General features: G+C 50.7%; 1 protein-coding gene across 1 annotated transcript; it reads left to right on the top strand.

Annotated features, from left to right (window-relative positions):
- The first annotated feature begins 3,464 nt into the window (after positions 1 to 3,464).
- Positions 3,465 to 23,051, top strand: Faah (fatty acid amide hydrolase). Its single transcript, XM_032899546.1, has 15 exons — positions 3,465 to 3,945; positions 11,631 to 11,744; positions 14,268 to 14,402; positions 14,598 to 14,731; positions 14,827 to 15,033; positions 15,278 to 15,318; positions 15,544 to 15,668; positions 16,827 to 16,952; positions 17,399 to 17,496; positions 18,607 to 18,706; positions 18,970 to 19,010; positions 19,703 to 19,742; positions 20,184 to 20,292; positions 20,817 to 20,962; positions 21,158 to 23,051. Exons 1-15 carry the CDS (start codon positions 3,751 to 3,753, stop codon positions 21,284 to 21,286), a joined length of 1,740 nt encoding a protein of 579 aa, XP_032755437.1. The 5' UTR covers positions 3,465 to 3,750; the 3' UTR covers positions 21,287 to 23,051.
- The last annotated feature ends 1,472 nt before the right edge of the window (positions 23,052 to 24,523 follow it).

Here is a 24,523-nt window from a genome sequence, read left to right as displayed (position 1 = left end):
AGATTATTCAAGGACTAACAATTCTCTGAAAAGCCTCATCTTTTAATATCTTGCTAATTAGGTTTCAACAGACCAGTTTTGGAGTAACAAACATTAAAGCCACAGCCATAAGGATGACACCGTATGCTAGGGAGAAGGCTCAACTAAAGAACTACAGGCAACTAAAATGCTGAGAGAAGGAGAAATTGTCCTCAGGGAACAGCACACCAATTGATTATCCAATAACAAACAGTTAGCTCAGAAAACATACAGATAACATAATCTGGACAGAGCAGGTTATATTTATTTAGGAATATATAAATATAAACACACATATGCATATATAACAGAAAAAGATGAGGTTATGAATTTGAAAGAGCAAAAGGGGAATACATAGGATTTGGAGGGAAAATTGAAGATGGAAATAATTTAAATGTCTCTGTATAATATAGAAAACATATATGAATATATATTAAAATAATCCACAAGTATTCCTTGCAGCAAGACCTGCTGTCTCCTTGTCTGTGTGTCTGAATCTGTGTGTTTCTGTCTGTGTTTTCCTCTGTTGCCCCTGGGAAAGCTCACAGAAATGAAAGGGAAAAGAGCAATTAAAGCCCCCTAGCCCCATCCCCGTGTTGGTTGTGGTGTCACAGGCCTTTAATCCTAGCACTTGGGAGGTAGAGGCAGGTGAATTCCTGAGTTTGAGGCCAGCCTGGTCTACAAAGTGAGTTCCAGGACAACAAGGACTACACAGAGAAACCCTATCTCTAAAAGCCAAAAAATAAAACAAAATGAAACAAACCAAAAACCCAAAACCCTTCCCCAACTCCCAGAACAAGGCAGATTTTAAAGCCCTCTGGAATATGCATAGCTGACTTTTTTTTGGGGGGGGGACTCTCCCCACCTCCAAGGAAGCTTAGGGAAGTATTATGTCTCCTGCCTCCTCACTTGATGTTTAAGACACACGTGACTTGGCTCAAGGTCACCAGTTAATTAGAGAAGGACTCTGATCTTGTTCAGAGAAGTCACCAGGATCCATTGTGCTGTGGTATGAAGGTCAGCTCTCCCCTGAAGGAATGGAGGGGGTGCAAAGACTTGCTGTTCTGGTTCTCGCAGTGGCGTGCTGTTGCCTCACCTCACAGCTACCTTCCAAGGTAGAGAGCCTTGGAACCCTCTCCCCAGTGAGCGTCACATGAGCCTGCTCTTCCCTCCCAGGCTTCATGCTCCAGCTTGCATGGAGCAATCCTCCTCCACAGGGCCTTCTCCCAAACGCTCGGTTGCATCAGTCATAAAGGAAAGAGATAGCGCATTTATCAGACCCTTATCACTGGGGGAAAAGCTAATGCAATCTCCTTCCGTGAACTAACTTGTTTAACGTCCATAGGCCTCCATGGTTACGTAGTATCCCTGTTTCACAGTGAAGGAAGAGGCAGAAGAGGTTAGCATGACTTGAGTCATGGTAAGTAGTAGATTGAGGGTTTGAATCCAGGCAGTCTGCTTCCTGAGTGTGAGCCTCTTGGACCAGAAAATCCCCCTCAGTAGGGCTCTATTTTTCTAATAATAGCAACACTGATTTTGGCCAACATGCCAGCCTATAATGGCTACATGCTAGACCATAATGGCTCTGTTACATCCACTAATTTCTTATACAAGTCCTAGAGTGCTGAGAGGTGTTGTAATCTTTATTTTACAATTAAGGTAACTGAGGCTCAGAAAAATCTCGCAGGGAGAGGGATAATGAGGCAGTCTAACTCTAGAGTGCTATCTGCTAAATTCCTGGCGTTCCAGCCCAAGGCCCAGAATCCAGGACTCTCTGGATTTATGCGGCATGATCTTTTAATTGGGTGGTTTTTGTTTGGTTTCGTTTTGGGGTTTTGGAGACAGGGTCACGCTCTATTTAGATTTCGGGCTGACCTTGAGTTTGAGACCCTCTAGCTTAAGTGCTCGGGTTAGAAGGCTGCAGGGCCATGTCCTACTTACCAAGGCTTTTATCAGGTCTCCATTTATTTCCGTTTCCCTGACTCACAGCCATGGCCTGTCATTCAGTAGCAGGGCTCAGTGAATCACTGAATCTGAGAGTATGAACCATATCAAGAGGGGATCCTCTCTCCTAGGCTGCCCACCAGATCCTCTACATGAGACTTGATCAGCCCAGACTTTGCTCTTTAGTCTTCCAAATCCACTCTCACCTCCACTCCCACCTCTTTTGTAAAGTAAATCCAATTTCATATGTTCCCGGGGAATTTACTGCTTAATGAAGCCATCGTTACAGAAAACACAAAGGGATGTTTGCAAATGGAGTTCCTGAGACAGCAGGCAGCAGGATAACAAACTGGGCCACTAGGGCTAAGAAATGACCACTCTCTCAATTTATATCCCTAGGGGCATTGCAGGCACACCCACCTAAATTACTCTAAAAAACAGTAAGTAAATAATAATTTCGTTTCCGTTTACAATGAAAAGAAAGGCCAGTGTGGTTGCTCTTAACGTTAATCCCAGCATTTAGGGGAAGAGGCGAGACAGGTGTATCTCTGAGTTTGAGGCCAGCCTGGGCAGGGAGGGAGGGAGGGAAGGAGGGAAGGAGGGAGGGAAGGAGGGAAGGAGGGAGAGAGGGAGGGAGAGAGGGAGGGAGGAGATTGAGGCTTAGCTTGTGATGGAGAACAGAAACTTTAATTGCAGAACCTCACAGACTCCTGGCTGTCCTCTAAGGTTGCAAAATTACCGCCCCTATCAGATTCAAAGGTAAAGAAACCCAGCGACTTTGAGTTTCTATTCAGAGTTCTGAGACACCCGACTCCACAGTGCCTCACTTCCAGAGGCAGCACTGGCAACACAGCCTTAGTGGTTAAAGCACCTGCTTTGAATAAGACTCCAATCTTCGCCACTAGTGTGACTCAAAAAAAAGTCATTTTATCCTGCTTGCCCTCAAGTTACCTCACTAGTAAAGTGCAAATCATTTCTCACAGGATTTCTAAGGGGATAAATGAATCACATAAAATTCTGCGACAGCAATCTAGCCATAATTAGGGTGTGCCTGGCCCTAATTTACAGCCCCCAGGAATGGGTACGAGATCGATGGAGAAGACTCCGGTTCAGACGAAGTTGCTGGGTGTGACCCAGGAGAGGATGGGCTATGGGGATCCTCTGTGTGAAGTGGATGAGGAAAAAGACGTGGGTGGTACGGTGCCCGAGTAAAAGGCTCAACGACTGGAGGGTGGGTAGAAAAAGAAAGGCCACCTGGTGGACGCCTCAGAAGTTCCTGCAGTCCAGAGCTCAGGTGAGATGGCCATCCAGCTCTGCACAACCTCGACAACTCTCGGCTCCCAGGAAAGATGATGCTGAGACGTTAATAAGGTCCACTGCCCCCCGTCTCTTCTTGGAGGACCTGTTCTGGAGACTCGGGCTTAGCCGGGTTTCTCGGGAGAGAGTTGAAGCTGTGGGGTGTCTAGGGCGGAGACACAGCTGGGCCGGGTCAAGGAAACCAGCCGCCCTGGTGTTTTTGAGGGTGCCCACGCGGAGCTCAGCTGCTCCGCCTGCCTTAAAACGCTGGCACGCCGGGAACCAGGCCAGCAGGGGGCCAGGCTTGACCTTGACCGTTGGAGCTACTAGCTTGGCTCTCGCTGCCCGGCAACGGCGCGCTCCCCGCGGGCCCGCGGCTGCGCCTGCCCCTCCCTCAAGCGGAATCGCGGGCGATCCAGGCCGGGTTTTGCAGCGGAGCTGTTGGTTTGTGCGAGCCGAGTTCTCTCGGGTGGCGGTCGGCTGCAGGAGATCATGGTGCTGAGCGAAGTGTGGATCACGCTGTCTGGGGTCTCCGGGGTTTGCCTAGCCTGCAGCTTGTTGTCCGCGGCGGTGGTCCTGCGATGGACCGGGCGCCAGAAGGCCCGGGGCGCGGCGACCATGGCGCGGCAGAAGCAGCGAGCCAGCCTGGAGACCATGGACAAGGCGGTGCAGCGCTTCCGGCTGCAGGTGAAGGCGGGCGCTGGGGCTGGGGTGGGCTGGCGTGGGGAGCACGGCGTGGGCAAGGCAGCAGCGCCAGGGGTCCGGCTGGCAGGCAGCGCAGCTGTGAGCCCCGGAAGAGAAACCCCCTCCTCGAGCTAATGCATTCGGTCCTCTTTCTGCGCCAGGTGCAGCGCAAGGGGAAATGGAAAAGAAAAGGACAGGTGGTGGAGGCTGGGCGCTGTACTGGGTCAAAAAGAAGCTTTGTCCCGGGCCTTAGAATCTCGATAACCGACTATCAAAACGCTGGGGGGAAAAAAACCGTTAGCCTGAGAATCGATAGAATTCATTAGGATTTAGGACTTTGGAATCCTGGAGTGATGACCCAAGAAGTCACGTCGATGGCCAGGACACCCAGAGAGCTTAAAGTTCATGTTTGTTAATTTGTACATAGGGATCATAAAAGAGGAGAGAAAATAGACGCCTATATACACAGGGAGTTAGTGGCCAAGCCCCTGTACGCCTTCCAGGTTTCTGCCTCCCGCATATTAGACACCTCGCAAACCCTCCTGTGAGCATCCTTCCAGTGGCTTCCCTGGATGACCCGGTCAGCAGACTTCACTTCTCATTCCCCCTTTGGATATTTCAGTGTACACGTTTTGGGGGTTGAGAGAAAGATGAGAAGGAGAAAAGATATCATCTTCAGGAGGGGAAACACACTGACCCCAGTTAGAATCCCAAATGCTGAAGTCTACATGTGTTTATGTGCTGAAGGATAGAAGAGTTGCTGTGGGTATTTGTGGGATCTGACAGGGAGGGATCTCAGATAATGAGGACAGCAGGAGTCAGAAAGGTGTTTCTGGGTCAGTATCAGGGAGGAATGCAGGTGAAATGCAGGTGAAAACTGCATTTGGCCGGTCCTCAGTTGCAGTGAGTGAGTTTTGAGCAAGAATGGCAACCAAGTGCTTTGTGGAACTCTTAATTCCTAGCAGTGGAGAGTGATTAAGAGGATTGGTCTCTGGATACCCAGCTGTGGCCCTGACTGCCGGCAAAACTTTGGCTTCCTGTAATCCTCTGTATTATCCTCCACCTTCACTAAGTCCAGCGTGCGGTCTTATGTCTCTATTGGAATAAAAGTCTATCTGGTTCCAGCCTACCCAGGCAGTGTTTGGAGCTGGCTCCTCCTAGGTCGGGAGGTTCTGATCCCACACCGGCCACCTCCTCTACCTGAGCACAGGCTTTTTGGTTATTCCTTGCTGGTGCCTTCTCAGGATCTTCATGCTGATCCTGGACTAGGCCTGGGGAGCCTTGGCTGCTCTCTCATGTCCTTCTGTGCAGCCAGCTTTCAGAACAGCTTGGGGAGCAGGCGCGGGAATCTGCCCACAGTTCCTGCCTACGGGAAGGAATACTTCTAGGCATAAGGAATCCATTTGGCTGCGAGGGCTGGGAGGGCTGGGAGGGCTGGGAGGCTGGGAGGCTGGGAGAAGGCTGGATCATCCTGCATTTCACCTCCCCTATTTCTTCTAAAAGAATTGCCCTTCAGTCTCTTAAAGAACAGAAGAATTTTCTTGCTTTCTCTTTGTTTCTCTCTCTCTTTCATCCTTTCTTTCTCCGCCTTTTTTTTTCCCCCCCGACACAGGGTTTCTCTGTTTAGCCTTGGTTAGAACTTGCTCTGTAGATGAGGCTGGCCTTGAATTCACAGAGATCCACTTGCCTCTGCCTCCCAAGTGGGAGGGATTAAAGGTGTCCACGCCACCATCACCACCATCACCACCATCACCACCACCACCTGGCAAGAATCTTTTTTTTAAAGAATGTTTTAGGGCAGAAGTTTTGGCTCTAAAATGCAATGTTGTTTTTATAATTTCCAGGGGCTAAAATTTAGCTGCGGACACCAAATTAGCTTTTTCAAGGAGGGAAGCTACCTTTGGAGTTTTAGGGGCCGGAGCCAAAGGAATCTCTGTGGTGGCTTTGAACTCGAAATATAGCGTAGGGTGCACTTGAACTCCTGGTTCTCCTGCCTCAGCCTCTCACACGCTGACCACAAGTTGCTGCACTCATTTCTCTGTGTGCTTCTTAGCAAATAAAAACCATGTTCATATTCACACAGTTTTCAGTTCTCCCACACTTTTCGTTCTGTCTTGCTGTCCAGACTGAGTTAGAGACCAGCTCAAGAGACCCTCCCGTTTTAGCCATTGATAACTGGGACTTCAGGTTTGGCCTAGCACACCTCACTAAGGGTCCTGGTACACCTTATGGTAGTGCTCAGGAGATAGGGTTTTGTTGAAAAATCAGCCCAGCCTTGGGTTCAGCCCCTTCCCTTCTTCACCCCACAGAACTCTTCCTACCCAGCTCTGGCTTCCTTGGAGAAGAGAGAGGTGGCACCCGAGGCTGCCTCTGAAGCCTCTCTTCTAATACTTCCTCCGCCCATCCCTGAATAGCAAGGGGCACCTGGGAAGGTAGGACCCAGTGTGCTGGGAGGACAAAGCAGTTTGGTTCCTCTGATAGATACTATGCAAAGTTAACTTTGTGCTAAGGTAGACACAAGCTAGATAGCAATAGGACATGAACGTCTGAGTCACAGCGGTTCACACAATGGCTCAACTTTCTCAGACTCAGGAGCAGCTGTGGGGAGAGGTGTATTTCTGGTTACTGTTGAACAATGGAAGCTTATCAGCAACAACCTTTCCCCTACTTTTCCCAGATGCTCCTGAGTGAACTTTTTAAAAAATACTACTTTTTATTTTTTTATTTGTGTGAAAGTTTTGCCTACATGTATGTTTGTGCACCATGTGCATGCCTGGTGCCTGCAGTGGCCAGAGGGGCATCAAATCCCCTGGAAATGCAGTTATAGAAGATTGTGAGATACCCTGTGGGATTGTGGGAACTGAACCCAGGTCCTCTGGAAGAGCAGACAGTACTATGAACTTCTGAGTCATCTCTCCAACCCCTTTCCCCCATTGTTTCTACGCTGCGGACACGAACCACAAGGAATAGACTATTAGCTAGAAGAGATGTCACAGGACATGATTCCTGCCCCAGGGCCTTTGCACATATGATTTTGTTGTACTGTCTCATGCATTGTCTTGGTAAAAGTTCACTGACTCTCCCTACAAGTGACCCTCCCTTTACCAGATCCACAGTGGCTTTGTCTCCTGGCCTTTTTCAAGCCTTCCTTGCACCTGTCTTTAAGATGATTCTGTTGACGAATTGAAAACACCATTGAGAATCTCTTCATCATCATTGTGATCAAGTGGAAGAAGCTTAAAATAGTACACAAGGGATAAAAGCATGAGAGAAAATGAGACAACCCGAGAGTCTGAAATTAGGACAACAGATAGTTCAGGAGGGGAAGAAACAGTTGGGAGAGGGGCAGTGCTTAAAAGATAGGTACAGTAACTTGTTTTTATAAAAAAAATTTATTTATTATATATAAATATACTGTAACTGTCTTCAGACACACCAGAAGAAGGCATCAGATCTCATTACAGATGGTTGTGAGCCACCATGTGGTTGCTGGGACTTGAACTCAGGACCTCTGGAAGAGCAGCCAGTGCTCTTCACCGCTGAGCCATCTCTCCAGCCCATAGTAACTTCTTCTTAAAAAATTTCTCCATGCTGGGTGGCCATACAGTTAGCTGGAGGAAATCAGTGCCTGGCTCTCTGCTTCCCTTCCTAATATTCACAGATTGGCCTCTCTCTGGTGCAGGCTTAGTTTGGTGGTATGGGAGAGAGATGATGTCTCAATTGCCTGATGCTAACTGAAGATTTAAAAATAGCTGTTAGTAACCTCGTTATCTGCTGTCAACAGGGAAGGCACTAGGAAGAAGGGAAGTAGTGAGAATGGGAACTGTCTTAGGGTTTCTGTTGCTGTGAAGAGATGGTACTGTTCTGTGACCATGGCAACTCTCTTGTTGCTGTGTTTTGTTTTAGAGACAGGGTTTGTCTGTGTAGCCCTGGCTGTCCTCGAACTCATTCTACAGACCAGGCTGGCCTAGAACTCAGAGATCTGCCTGCTTCTGCCTCCTGAGTGCTGGAACTAAAGGCATGGGCTACCACCACTGGCAACTCTTATAAAGAATTTAACTGGGGTTGACGTACAGATTCAGAGGTTTAGACCATTATCGTCGTGGCAGGAGCATGGTATACTGGCAGACATGTTGCTGGAGACGTACGTACCAGAGAGTTCTACGTCTGGATCAGCAGGCAGCAGGAAGAGGGAGACACCAGACCTGGCTTGAGCATCTGAACCCTCAAAGCCCACCCCCAGTGACACATTTCCTCCAACAAAGCCACACTTACCACAACAGGGCCACACCATCTAAAGGTGCCACTCCCCTGTGACCAAACATTCAAATCTGTGAGTCTATGCAGACCATAGACTTCCTGGTCAGACCACCTGAGGGCTTGTTGATAACTTCGAGTTGATAACTTCTCGAGGAGACTTGCCAAGGGAGGGACTTGGCAGGCAGCTTTAGCAAGGAGGGAGGAGTGGCAGGCAGGCTGCCAGTGGTAATTGCCCCGGGGTAGTGGGTACTGTGCTGGTTTGGACTTTCTTTGCTCTATTTCAGGCATTTTTCAAATGAAACAATGATCACATGAAGTATTTCAGAGACTCATGTATTCCAGGCTGGGTCTGAACCCATTATAGACATTAAAGATGACCTCAGACTTCTGACCCTCTGTCCTCAACCATGTCTGGTTTTTGTTTTTGTTTTTTTTTTTTTCTTTTTTTTTTTCGGAGCTGGGGACCGAACCCAGGGCCTTGCACTCGCTAGGCAAGCGCTCTACCCACTGAGCTAAATCCCCAACCCCATGTCTGGTTTTTGTTTGTTCGTTTGTTTATTTTTTGAGACAGGGTTTCTCTGGTTAGCCCTGGTGGTCCTGGCACTTGATTTGTAGACCAGGCTGGCCTTAAACTCAGGGATCTCTCTGTCTCTGCTTCACTTGACTGCTGGGATTAAAGGCCTGTGCCACCACTCCTGTCTACCATGCCTGGTGTTATGTGATGCTGGGGAATCACACCCAGGCCTTTGTGAACACTAGGAAATGGTTCAGTGTATCCTTTTTTTTTTTTTTTTGGTTCTTTTTTTTCAGAGCTGGGGACCCGAACCAGGGCCTTGCGCTTCCTAACAGCGCTCTACCACTGAGCTAAATCCCCAACCCCTCAGCTGTATTCTTTGACTTTTATTTTACCTTCTTTTGTTTAAAAATGTGTGTGTGTGTGTGTGTGTGTGTGTGTGTTGTTTGTTTTTGTTTTGCAACAGTTTACTCTGTAGCCCAGGCTGACATCAGATTCATGGCAATCCTCCTGCCTCCACTTCCCAAGTACTGGGATTACAAGCATAAGCCTCCAATGCCTGGAACAAATATGAAGCCCAGTTTGGGTTCACTGTGGGAAAGGAGAGGCAAGAGGCAGTACTTTAGCAGTATGGTGGCTTTGTGAAAACCATGAGTACGGACAGCAGTGATGTGGGTTTTCACAAATGAGGGACCCGAGGAGTGTATCTCTCTCTATCCAAGAGAAACTGAAGACAGTGGCTTATGGTCGAAAGCCTCTGAAGACCTGAGCAAAGCCCGGAGGAAGATACATATGCTTAAGTATTTGGTGGGCCTGGTTACGGGAGGTTGCAGGAAGGGTGGGCTGAGCTGTGGGGGTGGTGAGTCACTGATTGGTCTAATACCCTGGAGGAGGACCCAGGAAGTTGTTTGTGGGTGGTGTGGCTTGGAACCTCCTTTCTTAGAAGTTACCACTCTCCAGCACACCCTGTTTTTTTTTTTTTAATCCCTTACTATCTAAAATTCATATTTGATTGTGTCTCAGTTTGTGTTTTCTGTTACTGTGATAAACAGCACGACCTAAAATAAGTTCGGTTTATTTCAACGACAAGTTGTAGTCCATCACTGGGGGAAGGCGAAGCAGGAACTCCAGGCCGGAATTGAAGCAGAGACCATGGGAACACTGTTTCCTAGTGTGCTTTCCACGGCCTGCTCAGATGGCTTTCTTACAGCCACTGTCGGAGGTGGCACGCCCACAAGCTAGTCTGATGGAGGTGGTTCCTCAGCTGAGGCTCCGTCTTCCTCAGCACAGTTACACAGTTACTTATTATCCCCTCAGCCTGGCTCCCGTGAGCTCCCGTGGGCCTAGCTGTTTGCTTACTGCTGTGGTGCCATAGACAGCAGGCTCTTCATGCCTGTCTAGCCATGGGTATGCCAGTTATCTCCCTTTGGGTGTGGTCTTCAGCCACACAAAGCTCAACAGAGGCTTTTCTTGTGGTTGCACTTCCTGCCAGGGCTTGTAGGCAGTGGGTGTCCTGTGCTGGGTGGGTAGGACATCACTGCCTATGTTGCTTAAAAAAAGAATGTATTTCATGTCTATGAGTGCTTTGCTTGCATGTGTGTATGAGTACCACATGTGTGCCTGTGCCTGCAGAGGTCAAAAGAAGGTATCAGATCTCCCAGACCTGGAGTTACAGATGGTCGCAGGCCATCATGTAAACCCATCCCAGGTCCTCCGCAAGAGCGAATGTTCTTCGCCACTGAGCCATCCCTTCAGCCCCATGCCTTACCTTTCTGATCTTAAACATAGCACTTCTTTTCTTTTAGTTTCAGTCTTTAAATCTGTGCAATGGGAATGTTGGTAAGAGTTAATCAAGACGCTGGGCAGTGATGGTGCACACCCTTAGTCCCAGCACTCAGGAGGCAGAGGCAGGTGGGCTAGCCTGGTCTATAGAGAGACTTCCAGGACAGCCAGGGCTATCCAGAGAAGCCTTGTCTTGAACACCTCCCCCCCAAAAAAAAAAGTTAATTAAGACATAGAGGGTCATAGGCTTGGTGTTAAAGACCGTAGTTCTGTCTCCTTTGAGCAGTGGGGCGGGAAGATGGTGAAAGCTCAAGGCTAGCCTGGTCATAACGGAGCCCTTCTTTCAAAAAACAAACATAACCAGGTTTGGCGGTGCACATTTTTAGTCCTAGCACTTGGGAGAGGCAGGCAGATGTGTGAGCTTGAGGCTAGCCTGGTCTATATAGCGAGACCCTGTCTCAAAACAAACCCAAGTGGAACACTGCAAAATCTTCTGGCTAGGCCTACCATGGCGTTACAGAGGTGAGCACACACCACCAGCACTACACCAAACAGAAACCAACCAACCAAAAGACACCTTGAAGGAAGTAGGGGCAGGGACAGTTGTTGGGAGGAAGGAGTTCAACAGGTATGTGCGTGTGCACGGTGGGGCAAGGGGAAGGGGGATCAGAAATGAGAGAAGGTAATGGGGGAGGGGATATGATCGCATTGCATTACGTAACAGGAAAAAACTGTCAGAAATAGAAGAAAAGAAAATGAAAAATAAGCATGTGAGTGGGGGGTGGGGACCCAAAGCAACAAACCCTAATCCGCACTGTGCCCTGCGGGGCGGGCGGACGGGAGGCAGGCAGGCAGGCGTGCTCAGTGCAACCAGTGCCATCGCCAGCCAGCAGACTTCCAGAGGCTACGTTTGCCTGGCCTGGCTTGTCAAAGGCCTGTCTAGTGTCAGGGACATTAGCAAGTGACAGAGGGCACCAGCTTGTTTACTGAGGACAGAGTGGCGGACTCAGTCCCTGGAAAGGGATGGGGGATGGGGGAAGGGGGAGATGAGATTGGGATGTAAAGTAAATGAATAAATTAATGGAAAAAATGAAAGTTGCATGTGTGAGATGATACAATACGTTATCCTCAGAATCCTGATCTGGACTCGGAGGCCTTGCTGACCCTGCCCCTGCTCCAACTGGTACAGAAGTTACAGAATGGAGAGCTGTCCCCAGAGGCTGTGTTCTTTACTTACCTGGGAAAGGTAAGCCCCAGGCTAACCAAAACCTCTTCTTCACCGGCTGAGGGGAAAACCTGGCCTGGAGTTGTCCTGCTCTGGGTTGTGGTAGAACATCCGTGCCAGGGACTACCAGGAAGGGAAGGAGCCTGTGTGCGTGCATGCGTGTGTGTGTGTGCGTGTGCGTGTGTGCGTGTGCGTGTGTGTGTGTGTGCGTGTGTGTGTGTGTGCGTGCGTGTGTGTGTGCGTGTGTGTGTGTGCGTGTGCGTGTGTGTGTGTGTGTGTGTGTGTGTGTGTGTGTGTGTGTGTGTGTGTGTGTGTGTGTGTGTGTGTGTGTGTGTGTGTGTGTGTGTGTGCGTGTGTGTGTGTGTGTGTGTGGACACTGAGCATGCTGTCTTAGCTAGAAACATGGCTTTCAGCCCAGATTTCCCTCTCCCGCCTCCACCTCTGGTCCCCAAGTCTGTTTTGTTCCCTTCTGTCTCTGGTCCCCACCCACCTTTAGCCATCCTGGTTTTCACTTCTCCCCTCCTCTGTGAGCTGCGGCAGCCTCCTGGCAGATGCCCGTCCAGATCTTCATCCCCAACCATCCAAGTTGAACTCAGGGTCTGCCTTGCTTTGCTTGCTTTGTGCTGGTACTTTGTCCCAGGATTCTCTTTCTTTCTGCTTGCCCTCCCAGGCCATTGATTCCCCTGAGTCTGCCCTGCTAGGTCCCTGCTACCCCCCCCCGCCCCACCCCCCCGCCCCACGCACACCTCCCATTCACAGGCAAGGCTCAACTCTGTCCCTCCTTAGGTTCTCCCCAGGTCCCGTGGACAGGGATTTCTTTAAAAATTAAAAATATGTGTATTTGTCTGTGTGAGGGGGTATGGGTAATGTGTGTGGGTGCTCTTGGAGTCCAAAAGAGAGCACTGGGACCCATGGAGCTTAAGTTACAGGTGGCCGTGGAGCCGCCTGATATAGGTGCCAAGAAATCAAACTGGGGTCTTCAGGAAGAACAGTCCTTAGAAAGAACTCTAAGCCACAGAGCCATCTCTCCAGCCCTGATGGAAATTATTTCCCTTTAAGCCTTCGCGCCAAACACATTGTCTTTCACATAAGAAACGCTCAGGGATGGCTCAGTGGTTAAGAGCACTGACTGCTCTTCCAGAGGTCCTGAGTTCAAATCCCAGCAACCACATAGAAGCTCACAACCATCTGTAATGAGATCTGATGCCCCCTTTTGGTGTGTTTGATGTATATTTATTATACTGTGTATATAATAAATCTTAAAAAAAAAAGCTTAAGAAAAACGAGTAAGACAGATTGTGCATTCTGGTACATTCTAAGTGTGATAATGTGATTGACGGTGACCCCAAGTAAGTGTCAGTGTCAGGGGGAGGTGTGTTATGATGTTAAAAGGGATGAGCAGCCAGTGTCATTGACAGAGACAGGGACTCCTGAGGCCTTGAAGAGGCCCCTAGAGAACAGCGTTGTAATTGCACACAGGCTCCTCCCTTCTTGCCTTGGATAGCTTGGTGACTGATGTCTGCAGTTTTGAATGTGGCCCCACAACCTACTCTTCTCCAGTTGTCTTCCAGGAGCAGGGGATATCGCTAGGTTGAACCTAGGTGTCCCCTCTCTTGTTTCTGGGGCCCTGGGCCCGTTGCTGGAAGTTCTAGATATCTCCTGTCAGTATATCAATTCTTGGTGGAGCCTTCCACAGTTACCAGGCAACAGCCAGGTATGCCTGGCTTACCATAAAAGGTGCCTCCTCCTTCTGTCTTATTCTCTCTGCCCCTTCTTTCCCTAACCCCTTTCTCCCTCTCTGGCCTTCCCCTCCCCCTCCCCATGTGTTCCTGGCTGGCGTCTTCTCTTCTCCTTCCCTCCCTCTCTCTTCCCACTTTGCAGCTCCCCTTCCCATGCCCTAAATACACTCTATTCTACACCACACCCTACTGTATTACCCAGGGTGCACTATATTCTAAACTATACTGTCATATAGCTGGTACCTCAGGGGGAAGGGATGCCTCAGCATGGGCCTGCAGAGGCACCCCCGTCCACCTTACCATACCTGGCTCTATCAAACATATCCTTGGTTCTTTCTTTTTTTATATAAAACACAACAACCACACAACAATAACCCTATTTCTCTATTGAGGTCAGTCATCTGTGTGACTCAAGAGCCCCAAGGAAAAGGGAGGCTCAGCTTGGCCAAGGCTGAGGCCTGGCACTGGACAGAGGAAGGAGTGTCAGGGTCTGGTCTAGCCTAACCGGGCAGCAGCTAACTCCTAGCATGACCTGGAGCGGAAGTGGAGGTCTGCTTCTGACAGCCTCCTGTCTATCTCCCTGGTCAGAGACATGGCTTGGAAGTATGGGAGCAGTGGCCAGTGGTCATCTTCCTAGCTACTCTCTGCTGAGCACTTCTGAGGATGACCTGGCCCAGCCTGGGTGAAGCTGGTGCAGCCTCTGAGCCATGTTTCTGGTTACCCTTTCCCTTACATGAGGTGTAGAAGGAGGAATGTTAAAAAAGAGAGGAAGCTGGCTTCCTTGTGTCCATTTCCCTTTCCCTAGGCCTGGGAAGTGAACAAAGGGACCAACTGTGTGACCTCCTATCTGACCAACTGTGAGACTCAGCTGTCCCAGGCCCCACGGCAGGGCCTGCTCTATGGTGTCCCTGTGAGCCTCAAGGAATGCTTCAGCTACAAGGTACACCCTGCTGGCTCTCAGCCTTCCATACTGCCTCTGTCTGCATCCAGCTCCGGGGGCCTTAAAGGACATCTGGGGTCCAGCGGCCTTGGAGGTTCTGTCTGGCCAGTGTGGTGGTGGTGGGCGTATCCCTGGGCTGATGAAGGGTCCTGAGGCATTGCTGGTGTCTTCTTTGTACCTGTCTCTTTCCCTAAGGGCCACGACTCTACACTGGGCTTGAGCCTGAATGAGGGCATGCCATCGGAATCTGACTGTGTGGTGGTGCAAGTGTTGAAGCTGCAGGGAGCTGTGCCCTTTGTGCATACCAATGTCCCCCAGTCCATGTTAAGGTTGGTCCCTCAGAGTTGGTCTAACCATGAGGGGGGAGTAGGCAGAGGACAGTTGTTGTTGTGACCTAGGCTGACCTTTTTCCTGCTTCCTCCAGCTTTGACTGCAGTAACCCTCTCTTTGGCCAGACCATGAACCCATGGAAGTCCTCCAAGAGCCCAGGAGGTTCCTCAGGGGGTGAGGGGGCTCTCATTGGATCTGGAGGTTCCCCTCTGGGTTTAGGCACTGACATTGGCGGCAGCATCCGGTTCCCTTCTGCCTTCTGCGGCATCTGTGGCCTTAAGCCTACTGGCAACCGCCTCAGGTATGCTGGGGACAGGGAGGGCTTGGACTCCTAAGGAAAGCGTGACTCGGCTCAGCCTTTAAGCTCTCTAGGCAGCAGGAGGGAGTCACTGACCAGCATTTGGTGAGGGCGTGGGAGGGGATTAGTTACCACCAGCTATGGGTGGTTTCCCTTCCAGTGCTGGGAGTTTATAGAGACATGGCTGGGTTTGAGGTGAGCATAGGGTAGCCAGCGCTTGTTTCCAATGTCTTGTGTTTCTGACCAGCAAGAGTGGCCTGAAGGGCTGTGTCTATGGACAGACGGCAGGTGAGTGAGGTCTCTGGTACTCTTGGTGCCCTGGAGGGTGTGTGGGGGAACATCTTGATTTGCCTTTGCCCCTCTTTTCTCTGTGGGTGTTAGCTGATTGCCAGGCCACTGTAGGTGTCAGTCCTTACTGCCCTTTCTTGCTCACTCTGGAGCCACAGACCAATCCTTACTCAGACCTAGGGCTCATTGGAGGTCAAGTGACCTCTCTTCCTTCCTTCCCTACAGTGCAGCTTTCTCTTGGCCCCATGGCCCGGGATGTGGAGAGCCTGGCGCTATGCCTGAAAGCTCTACTGTGTGAGCACTTGTTCACCTTGGACCCCACCGTGCCTCCCTTGCCCTTCAGAGAGGAGGTGAGTGGGGATGGGGATGGGCAAGGGGAGGAGACTTTAGAACCCAGGTGGAGTGGGCAGGTGGCAGCTGCTACTGCACCTCTGGCCACCAGGTGGCACCAGTGCCTGAATTTGGAAGCTCTTAGGCTTTTCCCCTAAGGACCGCTAGTTAGGGACTACTTAAACCTCGGGAACTCCTCGGAAAGAAATTGTTGAGTTTGCCCTTAGTAAATAGCGTCCCTTAGAGTATTCCTGCCCATCTCCCCAGAAAACAGGCTGCCTGGCAAGTAGGCTGAATGAGGTGAGAACAGTATGGAGTGTGGACTTCCCAAATATCAGACAGAACTGAATGGCTTATTCCCTGAAGCCTGCCTAGTATCTAAGAGGGAAGGGCAGGGTGGAGCCAGGAGTGGGCTAGGATTAGGTCAGGGCTATGATGTAACACTCGGGAGCTTTCACTGAGAGGGTCGGAGTCTTGGCGAGCTGGTGTCCCTGACTGTTAGCCACTGATGAGCTGACAGGGAATCAGGGAATCGGGGAGATCACAGAGGTTATCTTCTCTGTGTACAAAGCTTTTGGGAGTAGTCAGAGCTGATGAACAGTGTCTCATTCATGTCAACTATGGGAGACAAGCGCCACTTCCAGAACTCCTGCATTTCCCTCTCCCGGTGCAGGCCTCCTGCTTTTCCCAGTGAAGCTGCCTTGAAGGGGTTGAGGGTCCCCATGTAGTGAGTGGCATAGTTATTTTTAGAAGTTAGGGCAGGCGGGAAGGTCTGTGTGGAGTGGGTTTGTCTCCTTAGCAAACAGGTTCAAACAGTTGTAGCCTGAACCCCTTCTGAGAGGGGAGAGGTGAGGAGGTGGAAGAGCTTTTTACAGGAGTGAGGGCAGTGACAGACCCTCCACTCAGAAGGCAGAAGGCATGGTTGGGCTTCTGTCGTTGGGTAGCCCGGGTTTCCTCTTATGACTACTGGGAATGCCTTCATTCCCGCTGAGTCCCTGGGACATTTTGTGAAAGGGTGCGGATGATCTGTTGCTAATACAATATAGCTCAGGGGAAAGGATGTCAGGATTCAGACTGTAGCCTTGTAGCTAGAGTGGACCTAGAGGGTCTCCTTCTCTAAGCATTCTGCATGGACCCTTCTCTTCTGCCCCAACCCCATTTCTTATGTTTGCTTCTAGGTCTACAGAAGTTCTAGACCCCTGCGAGTGGGGTACTATGAGACTGACAACTATACCATGCCCAGCCCAGCTATGAGGAGGGCTCTGATAGAGACCAAGCAGAGACTTGAGGCTGCTGGCCATACGGTATGGGGTCTGCTCTGCTTCAGGGGAGTCTCCTATGCCAGTTCCTCCCAGGTCCCTTCATTCCTTGCTATGTAGTCATCTGGGATGAGAAGTTTGGCTATGCGAGACCAGTCTAAAGATGGCTGAGGTGGGAGTACTGGGGAAAATAGTTGGTGGGGGACTTAACCTGTGCTGGGAATGTGTGAGTGCATGTGTCAGTGGTGTACAGCTTTCTAGAGATTCCTGGGGACATGAGGCTGTCGGCCAGTGGGCATGGTTTGTTAATTCTGAGACGACTTCATGTGTGGATCCAGACTTCTCATGAGGTTGTAGATCAACAAAGCTGACCTTTTAGCTTTGTGGTCATGTGACACCGGTCATCCTCAGGGCTACCAGGGCAGCATCTGAGCTATGGGAGCCGAAGGCCTTGTAGTATCTGTGGGCCTTACCTGCTTCAATCTCTGCAGCTGATTCCCTTCTTACCCAACAACATACCCTACGCCCTGGAGGTCCTGTCTGCGGGCGGCCTGTTCAGTGACGGTGGCCGCAGTTTTCTCCAAAACTTGTGAGTGCTGTTGGGCTTGAGGATCTAGGGGGATCAGAACAGTGCAGGGGCCTGTGCTCAGTGGTCATGAGCACGGGATGTTCTTCCAGATGATCCAGATTTGATTCCCAGCACACACATGGCAGCTCACAACTGGCTGTTAACCCAGTTCCAAGGTATCTGATGCCCGCCCGTCCTCACCTCCGCAGGCACCAGGCATACACGTGAAGCACAGAGACACATGCAGGCAAACACTTAGGCACATAAAATAAATTTTAAAAAAATGTGCAGACCCAGGGAGAGCAGGTAGGCCCAGGATGCACACACGGAAGATCTGGACGGGGACCTTGCTGTCCTTTGAGCTATGCAAGTTGAAACTGGAGATACCGTACCACAGAGACATGACACGAGGGGAGGCTGGAAGGTAAATCCATGCCCCTCTGAGCTAAGCGTCCTGTGGTGTGCAGGTGTGTAAAGGCTTCCCTGTTGTGCGTTAAGTCTGGACAGCAGGCTTTCCTGAGCCAAGTCTTTCTTTTCAGGCCTCAGTTTTCCTTTTTCTGAATGGGTATGTGGAGGCTTACCCCGCGCTTGGGAGGCAGAGACAGGAAGATCTCTGTGAGTTTGAGGGCAGCCTGGTCTAATGAGAGAGTCTTGGATGACCAGACTAGACAGAGAAACCCTTTCTCAAAAAACCAAAATAGATAGATAGATAGATAGATAGATAGATAGATAGATAGATAGATAGGATAGGAGGCTTGCTAGAGAGCAGCTAGTTGCAGCTGTTTGCAGAGGGCTGGCTCAGGTCATGAACCTGCTCTTTGGTCTCACTGTAGGTTTTTGGGGAGCCTATCCTGCAGCCCCATTCAGAGATGTAGGCTGGCATCAGGGCTGAATAGAAAATGCGGAGGGAGGTAGTTCCTCTGTCTGTCTCCACTGGTCTCCACTGGGCAGAGTCCAGGCACTTTCCAAAATGTGCTTTGCAAAGAGGCCAAGGAAGGACCTGGATATCAGCACTCTTGGAGTTGGGTGAGGAAGGAGGAGAACAGGACCGCCCAGTCACAGGCTTGCAGTGACGGGAAGGGAGGAGGGGCAGAGGAGCAGAGCATCTTAACTAAGCTTTTTGTCTTCCAGCAAAGGTGACTTTGTGGATCCCTGCTTGGGAGACCTGATCTTAATTCTGAGGCTGCCCAGCTGGTTTAAAAGACTGCTGAGCCTCCTGCTGAAGCCTCTGGTGAGAGTACCAGGCATGCAAGGACACACCCTCTGGGTCCCCATCTTATGGTACCTCATGGTCTCTGGTTCTTCCTTCCTTCTTCCCCTGGTCTCTAGGTCTAGACAGGCATGGTCTCCTCATCTCTTCTACCCTGACTGCTTTTTTTCCACCCTGTAACAAACCTGTTTGTCAAAAGGGGAGTGGCTTGGGGCTGGGAGGTGGGAGAGCATGGAGGAGGTGGCATTGGTCACCAGTTACTGACCCTGTCTGTTCTGGTGCAGTTTCCTCGGCTGGCAGCCTTTCTCAACAGTATGCGTCCTCGGTGAGAACTTTTCCTGTATCCTAATGCCTGCCCCTGTGTTTCCTCAGTGGTATAGTCTGAGTCCAGGTGGTTTTGACAGAAAAATCTCCGGGAGAAATAGATGCTAAGGTTTAGGTGTTCCAGGCAGGGAGGTCGACCTGTGACCGTCAGGTGGGACCCTCAGATCTGGATGATCTGAGGACGAGGGCCTGAGTGCAGAGCAGGTCCGGCTACATAGGGGGAGGCATAGGGAAAAGGCAGAAAGGAGTTAGCCCGAACTGTGGTGGGACGGGGACTGTGGGTACCAAGGAGACAGGCAAAAAGCTGTTAGGACTCTGAACTGAACTGGTCTGGACCTGGTCCTACCTGACCCTTTGTAGCTGGTCTTCAAAAGAAGGATGATCCACCTCAGTCCCAGCATGATGTCTGTGGACATAGTCCTCCGACCTCCAGATATTAAGGACTTTTGACAGCCCTATCCTCTCTTGTAGCTCAAGGGTCACGAGGAATCAGGCCTGGTCTAGTGCTGGTTTAGCTATGAAGTCACTAACCCACCTAGCCTGAGCCCTTGAAATCCTGGATTTTTCCGTCTGGACAGCAGGGCCTTGATTTCCTCCCTTGGAGCTCCCGTGGGGTTGAATGAGCTCTTGAAGTGATGGGAGTAGGGTGTCTGATGTTGATGCTGATGGCTGTGACCTCCTCTATCTCCTCAGGTCAGCTGAAAAGCTGTGGAAACTGCAGCATGAGATTGAGGTAAGGTCTGAGCCCCGGGGAGCAGGGCAGGGTGCAATTGCATCCGCCAGCAATTTTCTCCAGATGCTACTCCCACTGGGGCCCTGGAGTGGCCTGCTTTTCCTTCCTCCCCAGTGACTGTGGCTTGGGCCCTTCAGTGATGTTCATTTGTCTGGTATCCGTCCTTGGAGTCTGGCTCAGACTAGGGCTCCTGTCCTGGGCCCCTCTTGGTTCCTCTGGGACTATCTGTGTCCATGTCAGTAAGTGGCTCCACTTTGCAGAAAGTGTTTTGTCTGTGGTGGAAACAATATCCTCAAGAGGCAGCCCTTCCCGTCTCTTGGTGGCTCCGCTCAGATCTAGTAGCAAGTGTTAGGGCCAGAGCCACCTCAGTTGTCCGTTGGACATCACGGGATGCCCTGGCTCTATTTGAGCACCTCCCACCGTGTGCGTGTGTCCCTTCAGGTGTATCGCCAGTCTGTGATTGCCCAGTGGAAAGCAATGAACTTGGATGTGCTGCTGACCCCCATGTTGGGCCCTGCTCTGGATTTGAACACACCGGGCAGAGCCACAGATGAGGCCTACTGCCCCTCACTAATACTCTCATTCCCACCCCTTCCAAGTTCAGCCCATGCACTATAGAGCAATGGGGTAGAAGAGGAGAAGTTCCAAGGGAACACATCCTCCGTGGAGGGGCAGCTTGCCCTTTTGGGCCTCACTAGCTTCGTCAGCTAAGGAGATGGAAGATGTGGGGAGAGCATGAGCTCTCTAGCCTGAGCACTGTGCACGCAGGACGTCCCCTTGCAGAGTCTGCAGTTTGGGGAGATGGTGTTTGAATCTAGGTGGGATTTAGATAATCCAAGAAAATAGGAACAACATTCCAGGGGACACTGCGTGGATAAAGGCACAGAGGAGCATCAGGAAGTCTTGCTGGCCTCTGTGCTTTACCACAGACCTTAGGCCCAGGAGAGGGACTTTTCCTAGCTGTGGATGCAGGGCGCCATTCTATGTGTGGGATAAGGGTGACTTAAGGCCCAGAGAGGAAAGTCAGCACTGCAGGTGTCAGGGCTTGCCACAGCCAGTGTGTTTTCTTCCCAGGGGCTATCAGCTACACCGTTCTCTACAACTGCCTGGACTTCCCTGCGGGGGTGGTGCCTGTCACCACTGTGACCGCTGAGGACGATGCCCAGATGGAACACTACAAAGGCTACTTTGGGGATATCTGGGACATCATCCTGAAGAAGGTAAAGCCTGCCTGTCCCCTAGTTCTCTGCTCCCCAGACCCAGCTGCTGTAGAGGACAGAGTCCTACCACTCGCAGGCTTTGCCAGCCTTCCTTAGCAGAGCTCCATGACTGCTGCTGGCCCTCCCCAGCAGAGTCTGGACCTGGGGTGTGGGCTTACTGCGTTTCCCCATCCTGATGTCTGTATCCCATTGCAGGCCATGAAAAAGAGTGTCGGTCTGCCTGTGGCTGTGCAGTGCGTGGCTCTGCCCTGGCAGGAAGAGCTGTGCCTGCGGTTCATGCGGGAGGTGGAACAGCTGATGACCCCTCAAAAGCAGCCATCGTGAGGGTCGTTCATCTGCCAGCTCTGGAGGACCTAAGGCCCATGCGCTCTGCATTGTAGCCCCATGTATTCAGGAGCCACCACCCACGAGGAAACGCCCAACACAGGGAAGAGGTGTCTACCTGCCCTCCCCTGGACTCCTGCAGAAGCACAGGACTTGTCTTCCACAACCAAGTCTGGACCTTCCTCCCCGTTATGGTCTACTTTCCATCCTGATTCCCTGCTTTTTATGGCAGCCAGCAGGAATGACGTGGGCCAAGGATCACCAACATTCAAAAACAATGCGTTTATCTATTTTCTGGGTATCTCCATTAGGGCCCTGGGAACCAGAGTGCTGGGAAGGCTGTCCAGACCCTCCAGAGCTGGCTGTAATCACATCACTCTCCTGCTCCAAAGCCTCCCTAGTGCTGTCACCCATAAGATAGACGTAGGGACATGTCCTTGGCACTTGACTCCTGTCCTTTCTTTCTTATTCAGATTGACCCCAGCCTTGATGGACACTGCCCCTGTGCTTCCTTCCTCATTCCACCTCTCTGCCGACATGCCCTTTTTATGGTTCCTCTATTTGTACTGAGAGACAGGGTTTCTCTCAGTAGCCCTGGCTGTCCAGGATCTCACTCTGTAGATGAGGCTGGCTTTGAACTCACAAGGCTGCCTGCCTGGGTGCTGGGATTAAAGGCGTATGCCACCACAGCCTGGTCTGTTGGGTTATCTTTTAGGGTCCTCTCTGTGACCCGTCTTCTACTTATATATCCACAAATCAGAACACTGGACCAAGGAGGAAGCTTGTCCCTCTGGATACCTGCCAGGGAACACTTTTAGAGACAGCAGTGTCATCCATTTGAGCTTCCCAGCCAAATATGTCTCCAGTCTATACTTGTTAGCTTGCCAGTATTGGCCTGTCTTCCGAAGTCTCCTACATGCGGTAACCTAGGATACCTTAAGTGAGTGATACCACTTGTAGTCTGGGCTCTATAAGGTTTATCATTGTATGCCTAGCACCCAGCATGGTCCCGGGCACTTAGTGGGCAGCCAGGGAAGGCTTGGAGGGATGGCAGCTTTATCCTAGCAAATCCATTTTGTCACCTCCTGATTACGTCCTTGTGTCACCCATAATAGGGAATTTCCCAGGTTGTCTCTGACCTGCTTCCCTTATCTAACCTACTTTCTTCACTTTGATTCATGGACACAGGGACAAATATCTCCTCGTCTGTGATCAACCTAGAACTTTCTCCTGGTCTAGAAAGCTGCATGCATCAACTTCCACCAACCCTGAGCTCCTCCACCCTTTCTTCGTCCAGCCCATAAGCGCGTTAAGTTCCTCCCACACTATGCTCAGGGTAACCAGACAGAAATAGTCCCTGCTTGAATGGTTTTTTTAATTCTACCAGCAACTGTGTAATTACATCTTGTGTCCCAAGTGCTATAAAGCAGAAGTCCCTGGGTATGTTGTTGTCAAGCTCGTGTGCAAGGGTAGGTGTGTCAGGGAGTGCTTCCTGTGTGAAGTGACACATAAGCTGGAAAGCGCGTGGTCAGTGGGAGCTAAGGAGCGAGTATTTCAAGAAGGGCGGGTTGACGTAAGTGCTGCTGATGTAACAGGATAAGGACAGGTGAGGAGGGAGGGAGAACTCCGCCTGCCATCATTGAATTGAGTGCCCACTGTTTGCCAGACACTTTTCAAAAGGCTGCTGAGGTCCTTGCTTTTAGGGAACTCACTTTCTAGACAGGGGGCATGCAAATTCGACCATAAATAAAATAATTTCTGCTGATAATAAGAGTGAATAAATAAAAGAGGGGGCCTCGCAGCCCAAGGAAAGATGAGGGAGTGAGGTCCAGGTGCCCAGGGTATGGTGCAGCTGTCACAGGGCCTTCCAGAGGGGCCTGAGGGCATCACCAGACAGTATTTGAAATAGAACAGGTTAGGATAGCAAGAGGTAGAACGATGGATTAGGACGAGCTCTGGAGGTGTCTTGAAGGTGATTCAGCATCCACATCCAAGTGACTTGAGGCTCAGATCCAACAGTGTTAACCACAAACTTGACTCCTATGTCTCCTGACTTCCGGGTGAGAAGGTAGTCACTAGTCCCTTGGTCACAGTGGCTACACTGTGACTAGCTTCTGGATGGCTGTGACTCCTGAAGCAGACTGAATTGAAACATCACAGGGTTCCTAACGCGAGTGCACTCTCTTGCTCCTGGCTCTTTTTTTTTTTTTTTTTTTTTTTTTTCAGAGCTGGGGACCCAACCCAGGGCCTTGTGCTTCCCTAGGCAAGCGCTCTACCACTGAGCTAAATCCCCAACCCCGCTCCTGGCTCTTATAGCTTTCCTTTTCTCCCCATCCTTACCACAGACCCTTTCTTTCCTGGGAGGCTGGATCCCTAGGATCCTAGCTGACTGCCTCAGTCCTTACTTTCTTGGGTCATCTGGGCAGTTGTGGGATAGGCCTGAGGAGTCTGTCCATCTCCTAGGTGACCCTGTCCTCCATCTCCACTGAGACAACCTAGTCAGCACACTCTCCTGTCCACATTCACCTCACTCCATTCTGGAAATGTTTGCCGCGCATCCTACAGAGACTTGAAAGCATTCAGACAGCCGTTGCAGCTGGCTGGCTGGGATTGACAGATGAAAGTGGGCTCTGGGTACATCATATCATAATCCTTCCTAGGATGGAGGAGAGAAGATGGGGGAAAAGGAGCAATGAGACATAGCCTTGGATCTGCTGTGTGGCCTAGGGCATGTGACAGCCCTCTCAGGCCTTTGGGCTCCCCAGTTTGGAGTCCTCAGTTTGGATAGCATGTTCCCTCTAGGGTTGGAGATAGTGTCAAGAGGTATGGAGTCCCGTGTACTGAAGATCCAGAGCGTCCTCTGCTGTCCCCTCTTGGTGATTGATGGCCCCAATGGGCAGCTTCTCTGCCTGAGCTGCCGCAGTTGCTGAGAATGTGTATTAATATTAATTGGGACTAATTAGTTGGATAAATCAATCCACCCCCAGAGAGCAGCAATCCCTCCCAGACTGATGAGCAGGGAGTCTGGCTAATGGGGCTGCTGTGGCGAATCCACATGATGGAGAGGACTCCTGGAGTGGAGGCCTCAGAACCATTACCGTGAACGCTGCATGTGGCTCCCGCTGGAGCTTCACCGTGCTGGGTTGAGCGTGGGTGTGTGTTTGCGTGTGTGTGCGCACACACATGGCTGCATGCTGCTTGTGCATGTGTGTGCAGTGGTGTGTGTACCTGAGTGTA

The sequence above is a fragment of the Rattus rattus genome, chromosome 1, assembly GCF_011064425.1.
Source record: "Rattus rattus isolate New Zealand chromosome 1, Rrattus_CSIRO_v1, whole genome shotgun sequence".
NCBI classification, from domain to species: Eukaryota; Metazoa; Chordata; class Mammalia; order Rodentia; family Muridae; genus Rattus; species Rattus rattus.
The sequence above is the reverse complement of the archived record's forward strand: the minus strand, read 5'-3'. Positions and strand labels throughout refer to the sequence as shown.

Excerpts from the sequence above, each read along its gene's own strand:
- Faah (XM_032899546.1), top strand. The coding sequence starts at position 3,751 with ATGGTGCTGAGCGAAGTGTGGATCACGCTGTCTGGGGTCTCCGGGGTT. Across the intron at positions 14,732-14,826 it reads GTCCCCCAGTCCATGTTAAG|CTTTGACTGCAGTAACCCTC; the intron begins GTTGGTCCCTCA and ends TGCTTCCTCCAG. Across the intron at positions 17,497-18,606 it reads CGCAGTTTTCTCCAAAACTT|CAAAGGTGACTTTGTGGATC; the intron begins GTGAGTGCTGTT and ends TTTGTCTTCCAG.